Source organism: Myotis brandtii, unplaced genomic scaffold (assembly GCF_000412655.1).
Source record: "Myotis brandtii unplaced genomic scaffold, ASM41265v1 scaffold43, whole genome shotgun sequence".
NCBI classification, from domain to species: domain Eukaryota; kingdom Metazoa; phylum Chordata; class Mammalia; order Chiroptera; family Vespertilionidae; genus Myotis; species Myotis brandtii.
The window spans coordinates 541,062-558,337 of NW_005366455.1; the positions used below are offsets into that span (position 1 = coordinate 541,062).

The 17,276-nt window shown below is 34.9% G+C and overlaps 1 protein-coding gene and 1 long non-coding RNA gene across 2 annotated transcripts in view; one reads left to right on the plus strand and one right to left on the minus strand.

Annotated features, from left to right (window-relative positions):
- LOC106727461 overlaps window positions 1-15,779 on the minus strand; it is a 20,267-nt gene extending 4,488 nt beyond the window's left edge. Inside the window, exon 1 of the long non-coding RNA XR_001363657.1 lies at window positions 15,704-15,779. This is a non-coding gene — a long non-coding RNA (uncharacterized LOC106727461). The remainder of the gene's footprint in view (window positions 1-15,703) is intronic.
- The window catches only part of KANSL1L (KAT8 regulatory NSL complex subunit 1-like), an 82,182-nt gene extending 64,910 nt beyond the window's left edge, over window positions 1-17,272 (plus strand). Inside the window, exons 9-15 of the mRNA XM_014546054.1 lie at window positions 7,702-7,830; window positions 9,671-9,786; window positions 10,934-11,058; window positions 12,247-12,298; window positions 13,725-13,837; window positions 14,449-14,602; window positions 15,725-17,272. Of these exons, the coding sequence (XP_014401540.1) occupies window positions 7,702-7,830; window positions 9,671-9,786; window positions 10,934-11,058; window positions 12,247-12,298; window positions 13,725-13,837; window positions 14,449-14,602; window positions 15,725-16,012 (977 nt within the window). The 3' untranslated portion in view covers window positions 16,013-17,272. The remainder of the gene's footprint in view (window positions 1-7,701; window positions 7,831-9,670; window positions 9,787-10,933; window positions 11,059-12,246; window positions 12,299-13,724; window positions 13,838-14,448; window positions 14,603-15,724) is intronic.
- Window positions 17,273-17,276: the final 4 nt, after the last annotated feature.

The window sequence follows — 17,276 nt, forward strand, 5'->3', positions numbered from 1 at the left end:
CCCCCAGTGCACAAATTTTCGTGCCCCGGGCCTCTAGAAAGCTATAATAATTAAAATATTGTGGTGCTAATGGAAACCAGAACAAGGAAATTATATAAAAGGCATAGAGACAGACCAAAGGGTTTATTATACAATATGATGGTATTTCCTATCAGTGTGAAAAGGATGGCTTAGTCAATAAATAATAACAATAAGCAATTCTTAGGAAGGATTTCTTATATGTTAGTACTGGTTGGAGGGCTTTATATTTGTTTGCTTTAATCTGTACAACCCTGTAAAGCAAGCATTATTTTTCTCCATGTCTAACTTTCCCCAGATCACAGGTGAGTAGTGGTAGAACCAGGATTCAAATCCAACCAGTCTGGCTCAGAGTGCATGCTTTAACCAACTGAGTTTCTTCTATAATTAGTGGCATTAAATAATGATTTTTGGGAAAAGATAAAATGAGATCTCTGCCTTACACAGCATATTAAAACAAATTTAAGATGGATAAACATTAAAATACATTCCAAGTGAATTAAAGACTTAAATGTTAAAAACTGTCTTATGAGTTAGAAACATTAGGTGTATTCAGTGACTGCTTATGTGTCAGACTACTTTGTCTGGTTACATTAGTAAATTTAAACAGTATAAACATCAATTATTGTAAGAATGTAGTTAAAATAGGACTCTCATATATTTGAGGTACTATTAAGAATTGACACAACCTATTGGGAAGTATTGTGCATTATATTACAAGACCTTTAAAGTACGTATTTTTTAAATAAGACCATGGAGGGGGGAAAAAGAACCTATTGGTATACTTGCTCACAATAAAATACTAAATGTTAACTCTGTATTCTGATCCAATAAATCCATTTACAAGAACCTAGTCTAATCCTAAATATGAAATACTTAATATATTTTGTTAATAAAAAAATTGGAAACAACTTGAAGAGCATAATAGGGATATGGTTAACATAGTGGAATATACAGCTTTGAAAAATATCTTAAGTTTATATGAGGATGGAAACATTTATCAAAGAATGTTAAGTGATGTAAAAGGACAAAAATGTTTTACTTCTAAGTATGGTACAGTTATAACCATGTAAAAGTGTTACTTTTTATCATGCAAATGCAGCATGTGGGCCTTTTCAGATCCTGATTTGAACTCAGCTGTATACCCACACACTCACACACCCAACACAAGCACAGTTCTTGAGACAGAGAAATTTGAACATGGACTGGATGTTGGCTATTAATGAATTGTTAATTTTGTCATATGTAATAATGCATGTTATTACATAAACACACACTTTGTGAGATATTGAAGTTGACATATGTGTACATTATATGTCAGGGATTTGCTTTAAAATACTCTTAGCAAAAATGGTGGGGAAAGTTGAAACAAGATTGGTTACTAATTTATAATTTTTGATGCTGAATGATAGTTCATTATCCTATTTTCCTTTTTTTTGGAAAATTTTCTACAGTAAAGGTTAAAGGGAAAAAAATGAAAGCACTAGGGACAAGGAACAATTGCCTATGCTTAGGAACCAAAGAATAAAAAAATAATGGGGAAATACAGGTTATGTTCTGTTTGTTTTTTGTTTTTCATGATACAATTCTATTCCTTAGAATTAATCCTAAGACTAAACTTTTTTAAAAATGCATGCATGAAATGATTATTTTAAGAATGTCCATAATAGAAATAACATCATGACAACAAGCTCTAACAGCCAGAGAATAATTAAATTATATTGTCTCTAATCAGAGGAATGTTAGGCTACCATCTGGAAAAATAACAATGAAGAGTGAGTTATCAGATAAAAAATGTAATTACACATCTATCCAAATAAAAATTATTACATGTGAAATATGAAATGATTGAAAGGAAATATACAAAAATAAAATTATATGGTATTAGGTGAGATGGGATGATTTATTCTAATGTTGCAAATCTTTTACTTAACTTTTACAAAGTCGGGCAGTGTAAATGTGTTAGGCACAGAATTAATGTCTCAATAATGTAATGACATGTTAATAATTGGAAATTAAGAGCTAAGAATAGGACATTTGAGTTGAATGCTGTATTAGGAAAATCAGTGAAGGAATCTTTGTATTCCAATCTCTCCTCCCCTACCACTCCCAACCCAAATAGTTAAGCAGTAATTGGGTTTCATCCTATATAAGTGTCTTAAGTAGCTAGTCATAAATTTTTCTTTTACTATTAGTGATTTCTAGAGAATTAAGTAAAACTAGAATTCATTTATTGAGTACCTTTGTGCCAGGTAGACTGTTAAGTGCTGAAGAATCAAAGGTGAATCAGGAAATCAAATTATAATGTGATAGGGGAAAGCAGACACAAATAATTGAGATGATAGGCACATCTAAAAATATTCCAAAAAGAAGGAGTGTATAACTCTGCCTAGAGGAAGAAAGGTTAAGGGTGATGGGAAAAAGGCAAGAGGAAAGGCAGTAAAATAGTGATGTATAGCTTTACTTAACTGGAACTTAGAGGAAGGAAAGTGCTCAAATCTTTACTTCTCAAACTTTAATGTGAAGATTACATGGGGATATCGTTAGAATGTAGATTCTGATTCAGTAAGTCTGGAATGGGGTCTGAGATTCTGCATTTCTAACAAGGTCCCAGGTGATTCAAATGCTTTTAGCCTATATTAAGTAACAAAATTTTAAAATGGAAAAAAACATGTGACTTGTCATGGAGCCATGTAAGAGTGTGATGTGTTCATGCATTTGTGTAGGGTGAATTGTGTGAAGGTAAGTCGAGAGATGTTTATGTGTTTGCCAGAATTTGGATTTATCCTGGGCTGTCTACAATAGTTGGCAACTGTGACAGCACTGCTGACTTCAGGTAACAAGGAAGTAGGGAAAAGACAAATTGTAGTGGGTTGAAGAGTGAATAGATTAGTGGCCATTTGTGAGAAAATAACAGAAAAATCCCATTTAAGTGCCTGTATACATCAGAATATTCAGTCATGAAAGATAAGAATATGGAACGGTTTCAGATCCAAAAAAACTTGAGACCTGAACTAAATGCAGAGTGATCAGAATTTTCTATAAGAATATCATAGGAATACTTGGTGAAATCTGGATATGGTTTATAGTTAACTAACAGTATTAATTTCTTGATTTTGATCAGTGTGACTATGTAAGAGAATGCCTGTTTTTGGAAAATACATTTGGACATATAGGGACATCCTGTCAGCAACTTAATTTCATTGGAGTTCAGGAAGATAAAGCAAATGTGATAAATGTTAACATTTTGGGGAATCTCAGTAAAGGGTATATTGGACTTCTTTGTACTATTGCCAAGTTTTCTGTGAATCTGAAATTATGTCAAATTAAAGTTAGTTACTTTCTGAGTGGACAGATGAGAGGAACAATGGCACAACCACACAAGCCAGAAACCTAGGGCTCAGCCTTCCTACCCACCACATTCCCATATCTAAACCCATTTTCAGTGCAATCTTACGGATCTGTTTCAAATCTGCTACTCTTCATCTCTACCACTCTCGCAGTCCAACTTAATAACTCGTCTATACCATTGAAAATAGCCTATTTGATTTTTTATTTCCTTGCAATTTCTGTACTGTGATCTTTTCAGAATGCAAACCTAATGTCACACCTGCTCTCTCTCCAACTCCATTCCCTTAAAATATCTGATGGAATATTCTTAATAGAGAAGCCCTACCTACATAGACTGGCTCCTTGTTCTTAGTTCATTTTCAGCATGCTTCCTTACTCTACACTACTGCTATTGTTCTTGCCAAATTGTCCTACTCCTTTTTGCCTTCACACATACCATTCTTTCTTCCCCTTGCCATCAGCTATTTGTGTTCATATTTGAAATCTATCACTTTATCTCAGGAAGCCTTTCCTAGAGTTCTCTTTACTCTTAACTTCTCTCAATAATACCATCTCCCAGTTGCAGTTTTGGAGATAATGCCTATAAACTACATCATGGACAGGGACCATGCTGGGTTTTGCTCACCATTGTGTTCTCATAGCATAACACACTGTCTGGCATGTAATTGGATCTCTATGAAGTTATTGACTGAATGAATGAAAAGGGAAGGCAGGATATAGGAGATACTGGATCAAGTTGTGTTTTTGGATGGAATCTAGTAGGAGAGGATTTGGGAGAGCAAGAACCCAAAGGCTGGGATGGTTATTATAAATAGAACAGATGTAGAGTTAGGCTCTGAATTGTCATGTATTGCCTACTGTTTCAAGAGTTCATTGCAACCTTACAAGACGCTAAAATGGTAAATGTAAAGAAAACTTGAGTAAAATTCAATAAAAAGCATCATGTTGGTGAAGATAAGTTTTCTTCAGAATGTTTGATGTGCTTTTAGAAAACAAGGAGGGTGAACTGCTTTTAGAAAAAAAGAGATGAATTGTCTGAAATTTGTTTTAAAATACTCCAAAAATATTTATATTAAAACAATAGTTGGCACTATTGGAATTCCTAGACATGCCAGGTACATATGCATTTTAAAACCTAACTTTCACAATTGTACTTACACCTTTTTAGAAATGAGTTTAGAATTATGCCTAACAGTTTAGTTTTCTATTTAACATCTTCCTCTGCCTTCTTTTTTTGGGTGGTAAGAAATCTTGGAGGCAACCTTACCTATATGACATCCTGGCTCTGTTTTTAATGCCCACGCATCTTGGTGTATGTTTGTTTCCTGGTGAGCTTAAGCACTCAGTATATTGGCATCCCCCATACATCCCCCTTGAAAGTGCATATGTGCCCACATACCTGGTGGCTCACACACAGCTGGTAGGTCTTGGGCCTGTGGTGGTGCACAGACACTGGCTAGTCTGGTGTTTCCATTGTTTTTATTGTTCAGAAGTTTAACTTTCCAGCTGGTCAAAGTTAACTTTGACTTTGTAATCCCTTCACTCCTTATTAAGCAAATGTGTTCTACCTGTGGTGTTTATTTCTTTGTTTTCTATGGTTTCCTGTGGCCTAGTGTCCATGTGATCTCCTGATCCAGAAGATGGCTCCTTACTCCCAGGCTCTGCCTCCCACACTTATCACAATGCCCCCTGTCCTGCTGCCTGTTGGTACCTGTTTTCTCCCATAATAAATACCTATCCTGCCCCATTTTTTAAAAAAGGGGGATATTGGAGGTCATCTAGGAATTTTAACATTTTCCTTGAACTCTTTAAAGTCAGTTTTTGTGCATCTAGTTTTGCTTTATGTCCATCTGATCCTCATTTCTTTGCAGAAATCGTATTCCTTTTCTGGTAACTTTTAGAGTATCTTCACTGTGATGTGCTATATGATTTATGGGCATGTGTTTTTCCCATTTGATTTGACACTCAATTTCTTGCAATCCAGGGTTAATATAATTGATTGTGGATAATTTTTTGGTTACCATGTCTTCAAATATAGCTCCCCATTCATTCTTTCTGTCCTGTTATCCCATCTTGGTTTCTCTTATTTTCCATCACCATATTCGAGTTGTGGAATTCCTCTTCCAACCTACTGACTTTGATTTTCAGCTGTGTCTATTCTGTTCTTCAGCCCAATTAGTGATTTTTTTAAAATTTGAAAGTTTTATTTTCCATTTCTAAGGTCTCTCTAGAGGCTTTCTACATGTTTCTTTGGGCAATGTTAGAATTTTGAAGACTTGTTAATCTACACTCTGTAAACTAGTCGAGATAGTTCTTCCATTTGTTGTTTGTGCCTCTTTGTATTGTGTTGGTATTCAGACTGTTGGTCTTGTGTTCTCATTCTTAAATTGGCTATCACCATTAAGACTGTTCTGCCTATTTATGCAGTGCTTTTTGTGGAAAGGGTAGAAATTAGTGCTCTATACAATTTTTCAGAGGCAAAGATGGGCAGTTTTAAAGTGGAGAACATAGACATTGCCTTATCTATCCATTTCTCTGCTCAAGGCTCTCAGATTTTATCTAGTAAGATAATCTCTCATCGGCCTTGCTGAGGTGTTGAGATCATATTAGTTGCTCCAGATAATTGTCCTGCTGTTTCCCTTTCCTACAGGTCTAGAACACCTTTGATGTTGATCACATTTTTGTAGCAAAACTTTGCATGTGCTTTTGTAAGGAGTTTGCTCTTCAGTAAAATTTCATGTGGTATTAGCCCTTCAGAGATTTCTCACAAATTCTGCACACTGACACATTCCCTTTTGCTTGCTAGTATGGATATATATGTGCATATCTATAAAAACTTTGTCTATCATTTTCGTTTTTAAAAAATTTCTTGAGAATATTACAGATGTCTGCCCCCCCCTCATTCCCTCCTCTCCATACCCACTCCTCCCAAGCCTTTGTATGCATATAGGAAAAGTTCCCCAGTTAATATCTCCCCCTTCACCCCCATCTTTCCTATGAAATTCATTGGTCTGTTCATGGTTCTATGTCTCTGGATCTATTTTGTTCATCAGTTTATTTTGTTCATTAGATTCCACGTGAGATTTCTCTTAGCATAATACTCTCCAGGTCCATCCATGCTGTTGCAAATGTTAAATGTAACTTTACCCCTGCATAGGATTCCATTGTGTAATAAACGTTACCAATTTTTCTTTTTTTCTTTATCCACTCACCTGCTGATGGGCACTTGGGCTGTTTCCAAACCTTAGCTATTGTAAATTGTGCTATGAACATAGGATGCATATATTCTTTCTGATTGGTGTTTCAGGTTTCTTAGGATATATTTCTAGAAAGGGGATCACTGGGTCAAATGGGAGTTCCATATTTAATTTTTTGAGGAAATTCCGTACTGTTTTGCCCACCAGCAATGTACTAGGGTTCTCTTTTCTCCACATCCTTGCCAGCACTTGTCGTTTGTTGATAGCCATTCTGACAGGTGTAAGTTGATTGTTTCAATTTGCATCTCTGAGATGACTGACTGCATTTTTAGAGTGCTTTGCCATCTTGAAGTCAAGAATCCATTACTGTTGATAGGCCATGCTTTTTTTCAATATTGATGAGAATTTGGTACTTTAGCCCACATACTCCTTTTTCCATTTATTTACACATTTACAAATCCTTCAAGAAAAGCAACCAATTTGATCAATCTAGTACTGGAAATATGGCGTTCAGACAGACAATAATCTTGAAGAAGTTAACATTTACTCAATACGTATCATGTCAGATATTCCTCTAATGCGTAGTATCCCTATTTGACAGATAAGGCAGCCGAGGCACAGAGATATTGACTTAAAGATTTAGAAAATGCATCACTTTTTAAAAAATGAAAAGAATGATGGTAGGCACTGTAAGGTTGATGAAATCTGTTCATGTTCTTAAGAGGTCCCAGGCTATTGTGATTCTGTAAAATCTTACTGAGTCCTGAATTATTTCCAGATTTAAGGGTAAGCAGAAACTTAAAAATAGAGTTTATATTTAACCAATATTTACAGATTGAACCAATCTTCTCTATAACATTGTGTACTTTAGAAGACTTTGCTAACAGATCACTTTCATTTTTATCCCCTTCAAATAATGGAGCAACTATAAGAAATTGGATAATTCCTGAAGATGTTGAGGAATCATATTTAGTATTTTCAGTTTATGAGTATTATATCTTGGTATCTAAGTATTTATTATATGCAAATTTAATCGGTTTATTAATATTCTGCAATGTCATAAGTAGAAACACTAACATGTTCATTGTCTGTGTTAAGGAACTAAAATTGCACATTTTCTTTCTATTTGTTTTAGTATATAATTCTTCTCTGAGTCAATGGAGAAATGGATATTCTCCTACATGCAAGCCTCAAATAAGATCAGAATCTTCTGCACAGCTGTTACAGGGGAGAAAGAAAAGACACTTGAGTGAAACAGCATTAGGTAGGTTAAAATGAGGTTAGTACTAAAAACTGAAAATAAATTCTGATCTCCAAAAAACCCCTGCTTCATGGGAGTTTATAATCCAGTAGCCATGAATTATATAAAACATCCATGGTCCTATGAACATTAAACAGCACATTAATGTATCAACTAAAAATTGTGGACTGTGCATCCATCCACTTTATAGCCAAGTAAGGATTTCTTTCCTTCCCTGTCTAGAGCTATCTATTAACTATCATTCTGGACATGACTTAGTCTCAGTTGTGTTCTGGATTAAAATTATGCCAGTAAAAGGCTGACATAGAAATTTATCACCATTTCTGGTACCTACGGTGGTGTCAATTCACTGAAGCTTCCTCAAAATTTTGAGAAATTAGATGAAATTCATTTAATGTAACTCAACCACCTAGTTTAATTCCCTCTAGTAACTTATAATTAATTCCAAGATGACCATAGGAATATCATAAAAGTAGGATCCTTCTAGTAAATACAAAGTGAGGTTTATGTTGGGGATTTTAGATAAGATAGTGCCCACAGCTATTGCAAATTAATGATAAAAAGTAAAAGTTAACTGCAAAGATATATACTAGCAAATTATATACTTTCAGGTTTTGTTCACTGTTCCAGTGGATATACCACCACAGGGTGAGGCATACGTAGGTTTACAGTTGTATGTGAAAGTTTATCCTTGAATTATTTTCCGTATGAAGAATTGTAAACCTTTTGCCTCACCTGTATATACATTCGTATTCCCCAGATGTAATGTCAGTATGACCAATAAATTAGAAACAAATTATATCCAAGATGTACTGGATTTTAATCAAACATGAAGGATTTAGCACATTCTTCACTGTCTCTAGAAATCCCACCAAAATGGACCAAGTCACTACATGACAATCACTACCTGATCTAGTGTAGCACAAAATTAAACTCATCCTTGACCAGAGATTTCATCATGTTTTTTAGTGCCTCGATCTTTAGATGACCAAATAACTTAGCCTTTGAGGAATGTTCAGACATGTGTACTTAAACACAGGAAAACTTTTATCTCGTAAATAGATATATTATAAAATACAAATTACCAGATATAAAATGTTTCACGTGGATTGATGGAAACACAGGGATATAAGAAGTATAATGTAATATTACTAAGAAGTAGATAACTCTGTTAAAGTGCAGGACACCTGGTCTTGAGTCTTTAGTACTAATTTCAATGTGGATAGTGATTTGAAGAAACTACATAAAGGACATTTTTTAACAAGTGGGAAAATGTAAATATGGACTGGGTATCAGATTTTACATTACATAGGAAAATATTTTTTGAGATCCATACTAAAGTAAAATAAAGGCAGTATGTAGGTGAATAAATTATATATATATACTCACAAATAGGGAACCAAAACAAATGGGAAACAGGATTGTGAGACACAGAAAATACAAAAAAAAAGAAGTAAATTTATCCTAAGAAAAATTTCATAAAATAAAAACTGGATGCTATAAAAAAAAAAGAGAGAAAGAACTTTTACAAATTAGTATTTTGAACACAGAACTCTTTTCAAAAATTAATGGTCAGAAGATCAAGCTAAGGAAATCTTCCAAAAAGTAGAAAAATGTATAAAACTGTCATTACCCCAGCAAATGAAAATAATCAGGACTGTGGCAGAAAATGAAAATACTAGAATTGTGGGTAAAATTTTTTCCATTCTTTTTTTGTTTTCTATAGGATTTTAAAAAATAATAAAAAGAAAACCAATAAACAGAAAAGAAATTACATGTTACCTGACTAGGAATATAAGTCACGTTAATGTTTGACATTCTCAATGACTTTTTCCCACGGCAGGAGAAAGAACTCAATTTGAAGAATTTGCTTTTCAACGCGCAGAACCAGGATCCCACAGCAATTTTACTGCTGTTGCTAATGTCAACGTTATATCAAGAACCCAAAATTCAACACATGTAGGTTTTTTGTACACTGAACTCTAAAACTGCTTTATAGAATTTTAAAACTGGCTGATTTGAAGAAAAATATTTATTAATGGCCTTATTGACTAGCGCATATAAGCATATTTAGAACTATATTATCAGGAAACAATAAATATGATTAAACTTTTTTAGTAGGGAACCAATTGTTCATTAATCCTTGGTTATGGCTTTTGTTAGAAACAAACTTTATCATAAGCATCTCTACTCCTTAACATGAAGATCAATATAATCTTACTAGTAAGAATCCAGCACGTATGTTACTTTGCTGTTTATCTGATCAGAGTGCAAGTCAAAAGGTGGGTTTAGGGTCCTGGCTGGTGTTGCTCAGTTGGTTCAGCCCATGCACCCAGAGGTGGCCAGTTAGGACGCATCCATGGGTTGCGGGCTTAATCCCCAGTAAAGGGTGTGTAGGAGGCAACCGATGGATATTTCTCTCTAAAATCAATAAAAACCTTTTTTTTAATCAAAAAGGGGGGATGGGTTTAGAAAAAGAGTGCTAAACTTGGGGACAAGGAATACATAAATGAAGATTGTAATAATGATCTTTACTAAATGACTCACCAAGTATTTCATAGAAATATTTCATATTCCAGTCTTTCACAATAAAAAGTGAGTTTGTTGCCCGGCCTGTGTCGCTCAGTGGTTGAGCATTGAACTATGAACCAGGAGATCATGGTTAGATTCCTGGTCAAGACACATGCTGGGCTTTCAGGGCTCAATCCCCAGTGGAGGGAGTGCAGGAAGCAGCCAATCATAATTGATGATTCTCTCTCATTATTGATGTTTCTATATCTCCCTCCCTCTCCCTTCCTCTAAAAGTTTGTAAAGTGACCATTTCATTGACATTTAAGGTGCTTCATGGTAATCTTTCACGATAAGAGTTCTGCATTTTAGGGCATCTCTAATTGTTATGGTCATAAACATAGGTTTGTGATATGTGCACACACAAATGTATACTGCATACCCGCCAAAAAATATAAAGATTGTCTGGGTTATAGAAGACAAGTATGTTTTCTTGCCTTTTCAACATTTTATAGTCAGATTTTTAATGATGTATTTATAAAACTTAATATACAGGTATATACTGCTATAAAACTACTGTAATCCTATTTTGCTGCAGAATACTGCACGACGGAGACTGAGAAGTGAGAGTTCTTATGACATAGATAATATTGTGATTCCCATGTCATTAGTGGCCCCAGCTAAGTTAGAGAAACTCCAATATAAGGAAATACTAACTCCAAGGTATGTAATACATCCTTTTATTTTCTTTCTTCCTTCCTTTTCTTGAATAAACTTAAATTTTCAGAGTGAAGTTAAAATTTTAATAAAAGGAAGATGCTGCTTTCCCCCTTCCTCCCACTTGTATAACCATAGAGGGAAAATGGGGAAAATTTTACATTACTTATGCTGAAAAAAAGTGCCATGTGGTATTACAGGTTTACTTCTCAGTTTCTATTAAGAATTGGGAATTCCTAAGACTTATTTACTATGAAACTCTTTTTTTCCCCATTCAGTATTTAGTTATCTATTATGTATATGGCACTAAAAGGTACTTTAGGAATGTAAATAATTTAATAATTGCTCTTTAAAATGGAGGTTTACACAGGGTTGCAAAATGAGTTCAAAGAAGCAAGTAACCTTTGCATGGGTTATTCACACTGTAAGCCAGTAACACCTGTGACAATAAAACTAAGATGTTGATGTAGTGCCAAGTCAGCAATAAACATATTAAACAGAAAGATGGCTGGGAAGACATCATGGAGGAGGTGGACCTATTCACATAGGGAGACACCAACAAAGGCATACGGACACCTGTGCAAGGCTCAGCCAGAAGACTGAGGCTTTGTGTAGGCCATAAAGGGAATTAATGTTAGAAAAGAACTTAGAACCAGATTGTGGAGGTCCTTGAATGCAATACACAGACCTGCTTCCTACTGACAGCCAAGTGAGACCATTTTTTTTTTTTAGCAATGATGAAAGCAGTTTCTTAAGAATATGAATCTGGCACCAGGAGGAGATAGAAACAGGGGCATGAGCTGGTGACAACTCCCATAATTCCCACTTTTCTCTATTCCAGCTCATTTGTAATTCTCTTAATTATTTTGAGGTATGATGAGAATTACTACAGAGAATTTTGATATATTCTACATAAGAGATGTTTATTATTTGTGGTTATGTTGTTCTATAGCAACGATTTTCAATTTATGTGATAGGCTAGAACTGATGGTTGAGCTGGTTGTTTAATATTGAGGAATTTTGTGATGCAGTTATTAAACTCAAAGGAGGCCAGGATGGAAGTCTTCACCCAAAGAATTGGCAAATACCCACAGATCAGGGTGGTGGTGTTTTGTGTGTGTGTGTTTCCCCTCAGCCAGTTTATCGATAACTACTGACATAGAGCTGTTTGATATTGATTTGTATCTTCTACAGCTGGAGGATGGTTGTTCTTCAGCCTTTGGATGAATATAATGTAGATGAAGAGGTAAGTTTCCTTTCACTGATAGAATAACTATACTTTATATATTATGAAGTCTGTTTAATTTGAGGCTTATTTTTTTCTTTCTATTTATGAAAACTAAGTTCTTCATTAAGGATATTTTGATTATAGCCCTAACCGGTTTGGCTCAGTGGATCGAGCGTCAGCCTGCGGACTCAAGGGTCCCAGGTTCGATTCTGGTCAAGGGCATGTACTTTGGTTGCGCGCACATCCCCAGTAGGGAGTGTGCAGGAGGCAGCTGATCGATGTTTCTAACTCTATCCCTCTCCCTTCCTCTCTGTAAAAAATCAATAAAATATATTTAAGAAAATAAAAATAATCATCATTCTTAAAAAAAGGGTATTTTGATTATAAAATGTTCATATACAAATAGAAAATATACCATTTGCCTCCATGAGTTGTTAAAATATTGAATTTATGTGAATCTCTACATTCATTTCCTGTATTAAGTCATATTTTCCTGCACGAGGAGATTTAATCTTAATATTCAGGCCCACCATATTCAAAGTCTTGGAACAAATTCGTTGGAATTTGGAAAATTTTGGACTTTAGAAAAATAATGTAGTGCATACATCATATAATACATGCAAGCAGTCTAGGACAGTTCTCACAATCAAATATTAATGTTCCTATAATGAAGTATTTATAAGGAAGGAGAATAGCTTCACACCATGAGATCAGTCTGTGTCACCAAATGAATTATGAAAACTTGGGGATGTTTTGTTGCTTTTCAGATTTTTTTGAATTGCAGGAAAGGGATTATGGATCTATATGGGTAAAACATTACAAAACATAATATTTAACCAAAGAAAATTAGAAAGTGATACAGAAACAGTATATTATGTAAAAGACATTGTTTCTGTAACAATGTTCGTATGACCACCGATCGTGTTTTTCAACTACCAAAATTTACTTTTTCATGCCCTTCTCACCTTTCATGAACTCTTCCCTAGTTCAGTATGATCCTAGCCAGGACACTCATATTCTTTATAACCAAAGTCTTAAAACTCCAGGTAAGTCATTAAATTAATTCTCATTTATCTCAATCAGTTTTACTTTTCTGTGATAATAACATGTTTCTAGAACAGTGTACTCCATATTGTGCAGTCAGTACAAACTTTTGAATAGAGTATTGAGAATATTTTATGTAAAACGAAAGCCCTATGAACCTATTTGTAATCTACATTAAGTGTTCAAATGTGACCCAATAGTAAAAAAAGTTTAAAAATGTTTTTAACTCTCTCTTTTTAGGAATTTGAAGCTCATCTCCTAACATTTGTTCTCTTGACTTAGATCGCATTTATTTTAAAGTTTACTTTCTATTGTTTTCCTGACTCATGAGGAATTGACACCTGGTCGTATATTTCAAAATGTTTCTGATAAAAGCCAAACTTTTTATTTCTAATTCCAGATAGAAGATCTTTCTGATGAAGTCTTCTCCCTAAGACACAAAAAATATGAAGCGAGAGAGCAAGCCAGATGGTCGCTATGGGAACAAAGCAAGTGGCACAGAAGAAACAGCAGGTAGATGTTATACATTTAAAACCCAAAACCATAGCATCCATGTGGAATCCACAAAAATTCTGTATGAATAATGAGGAAGGTCACTAAAAAGAAAAGATACCATATACCCTTAGCTATTTGTGCACTAGAAGGGAAACACTGCATATACTGAGCTTACACTCAAAATATATTTGGGCTCATACATAGTGATAAAATGAGTTTCTGTATTTCACTCCAGTCTAATGCTCACAGTTAGCCTCAGGGATAGATTTAACTGAGCAAATAATGTGATAATTCTTCCCAGATAAAGGAGGTTATTTCAATGTATTGTAACACTAGGTATTAGAATTGGGTATTCTATTTTAATATAACCACTTCAAAAGAATGTTTTCTTAAAAAAGAAAGTCTAAAAAAAATAAAATCCTGTCTAGTCTAAGAGTAAATAGTCTAAAATACTTTGAACATGACTTTGAGGGAAGGGGGAATAAGTCCTAAAAATATTAGGATTTATTTTACTTTGGGGGCAGAAATATTTAAAAGAACAGCTACCTAGTTAAATTGACTTAGTAACACCTTGGGTTGTTCATGTTTATTCAAAAAATAATTAAATATTTGCTTAATTTTCTTGCTAGAGCTTACAGTAAAAATGTTGAAGGACAGGACTTACTTTTGAAAGAATACCCTAATGACTTTAGTAGTGATCAGCAAGGTGCTGCCGAAAGTCCGCAGAGTCAGGATCTGAGTGCACATGGCTCACCTTCAGTAAATGAAAGCCAGGAAACCAAGGTAAGTGGAACCTTTCAGTTGCCTTTTATCCTTTTTAAAACCTGTTTGTAAAAACTGCTGGTTGCAAATTAAGCATTCACTCCATAACAAATTCAGTATGATAATCCGGTATAGAATGCTGGCTACAAATAAGAGGATCTGTACTCCAACAATCTAGTTCCGTTACTATGAACACTTATCTTTTTTATGGAACACTAGAGGCCCCGTGTATAAAATTCATGCACTGGGGGTGGGGGGAGGTACGGGGGTGTCCTGTGCCCTCTTGCTTCCAGGAAATCTCAGGGAATGTCCGACTGATGGCTTAGGCCCGCTCCAGGAACCTGGATGTGGGAGAGGCTCCCGCCACTGCGCTCACCAGCCATGAGCCTAGCTTCTGGTTGAGCGATTCTCCCCTGTTGGAGCACACTGACCACGAGGGGGCAGCTCCTGCATTGAGCGTCTTGCCCCCTGGTGGTCAGTGTACGTCATAGCGACCAGTTGTTCCACTGTTCAGTCGATTTGCATATTAGCCTTTTATTATGTAGGATATCAATACCTAATCTCACCTACTCATTATTCTGTTAGGAAATAGGGATTCTATCAAACTTTCATTACAAAACAAATCTGAGTAAAGAGAACACACCTAGCACAGAGTGAACATTAGCCACTATTTCTCTTTTGTCTCCCCATCCCCACAGATCGAGGTCTAACCTCAAGGAGACTGTTTTCTAACACTGCATAAAGTTCTCCCACCTTTATTCATACGTAGGTGTTGGAAAAGAAGAACCATATCTAGAATGGAGTCTATAGAAATTAACAGGCAAGTTGTCTGTAATTATGGGATGCCAATGCAGATAGTGAAGTATAGAAGGAGATCAAAGGGCCTTTCCCAAAGCGCCCTAGGCTGAAAATGAAGACCAGTGCCCCAAGGCAGCGTTTCCTCTTCAAGGAAGAGGCAAAGGGAACAATTCCCCAAGGTCCCTAACAATTCGCAGTATGTTCCATTTTGAGTTGTTACTTAAATTCAAATGAAAATTTGTACATTTATGTGCTAAAGAACACCACAATAGTTATCACAAAATTAACATTAATTTTAAACAAAACAATTAGTTGAAACTTAACTGAACATGTTTTCTCTTTCAGTCTTTGTGGTGGGAACGACGGGCTTTTCCGCTGAAGGATGAAGACACAGAAGCCTTATTATGCCAAGATAAAAAAAATGATCAGATTGAAAGTTCAAGCCTCGCTTTCAGTGGTGAAGTCTTCTGTACCAGCGCACCAGAGAACGGCCAAAATCCCAAAAGGCAGGCAGACGGAATGGAAGAATACAAAACCTATGCTGTAGGACTTACTCATGTTAAAAAAAAAATAGGTGACAAGGAACAGGTTAAAAAAATGATGGAACTGAATGGAAAACAGGAGAAAAAATAAGCCCCTCCAGTCACAATTCCAGAGTAAGAGCATATACTGCATATAGTAATCTTTTATGCTCTCTATGCAACAGGCAAGGTATGTCTCTCTTTCCTTCTTGAACCACAGGAGTATCTAACTAGCTTTTCACTTACAGACAAGTGGCTAGTCATTCGTGTTTATGATACAGATCATAAGCACCAAAAAATTAACTGCTGCAATTTGGTGTCAAATCACATTACTGGCTGAATTTTTAAAAGATTTCACACCCACACATACATATATAGAAACACACACATACCTGTGCAGCAAATGACAGGTCTTCTTTTTTCTATACACATGGTACTGGAATATACAAATGTGTGTACAGAGTATAAATATATACACACACATATGCACTGGCAGATACCACTCCAAAATACATGTATGAATTACCCCATGAAATAAGCTGCAGTATAAATAAAGCATCACAGGTTTCCAATGATAGTGAACACCTGAAAGTCTTGGCTACGAAGAGGGATTTTAAAAAACATGTTTAAGTAATAGAAGTTACTTATGGAAATGTCTATACCAGGTAACACAATATTATTTTATTTGAAATCAGTGATATCTGTTGAACTAAACACAAGTCACTTTCTATGCACCCCTAACAGAATAGGACAAGCAAAGTAGAGTTAAATATTGGTGTTTTTAAAACTATTACCTCCTTTAAAACTCAAAATAAGCAACACAGGAAAGTTCTGCCAGTATAAAAATATTAATGTATTTCTAGTTAATTTGGTCATTCTTTATTACTCTATTCAAATAAGCATCTATTCTTACTTGTATTCTAGAGTGGAATTAAAACTATCCAAAGGATAATGCTTCAGTATTACCAATACTGGATACTGAAGTGTACATTAAGGAAAATTCCTTTTGAAAATATTACATCATTTTTTTCTATATAAAAGTTGAGAACAATTTATATGAATTGTTTTTTTCTCATGTAAAAAAGGTTATTCAAGTTGTAGTACCCATATAACTTGACAATCCTGGCCCAGACTTGGGGGATTTGACACTGTTTTGTTAGGGACTAGAAATTATGCTAGTCCCTTTAAAGAAGAAAAAAATTCAATACTGACAAATTTTTGCTTGTAGTTTTACTGTACATTTATTATTTTTTTTAAGAAAACAAAAGCCAGACAAACCCAAGTTGTCCCAGGCACGTAAACTCAAATCTTTCTGTCATGTCTCATTATTATAATCTTCTATGTAAGTTTTTTAATTAAAGTTATTTCTATATGTC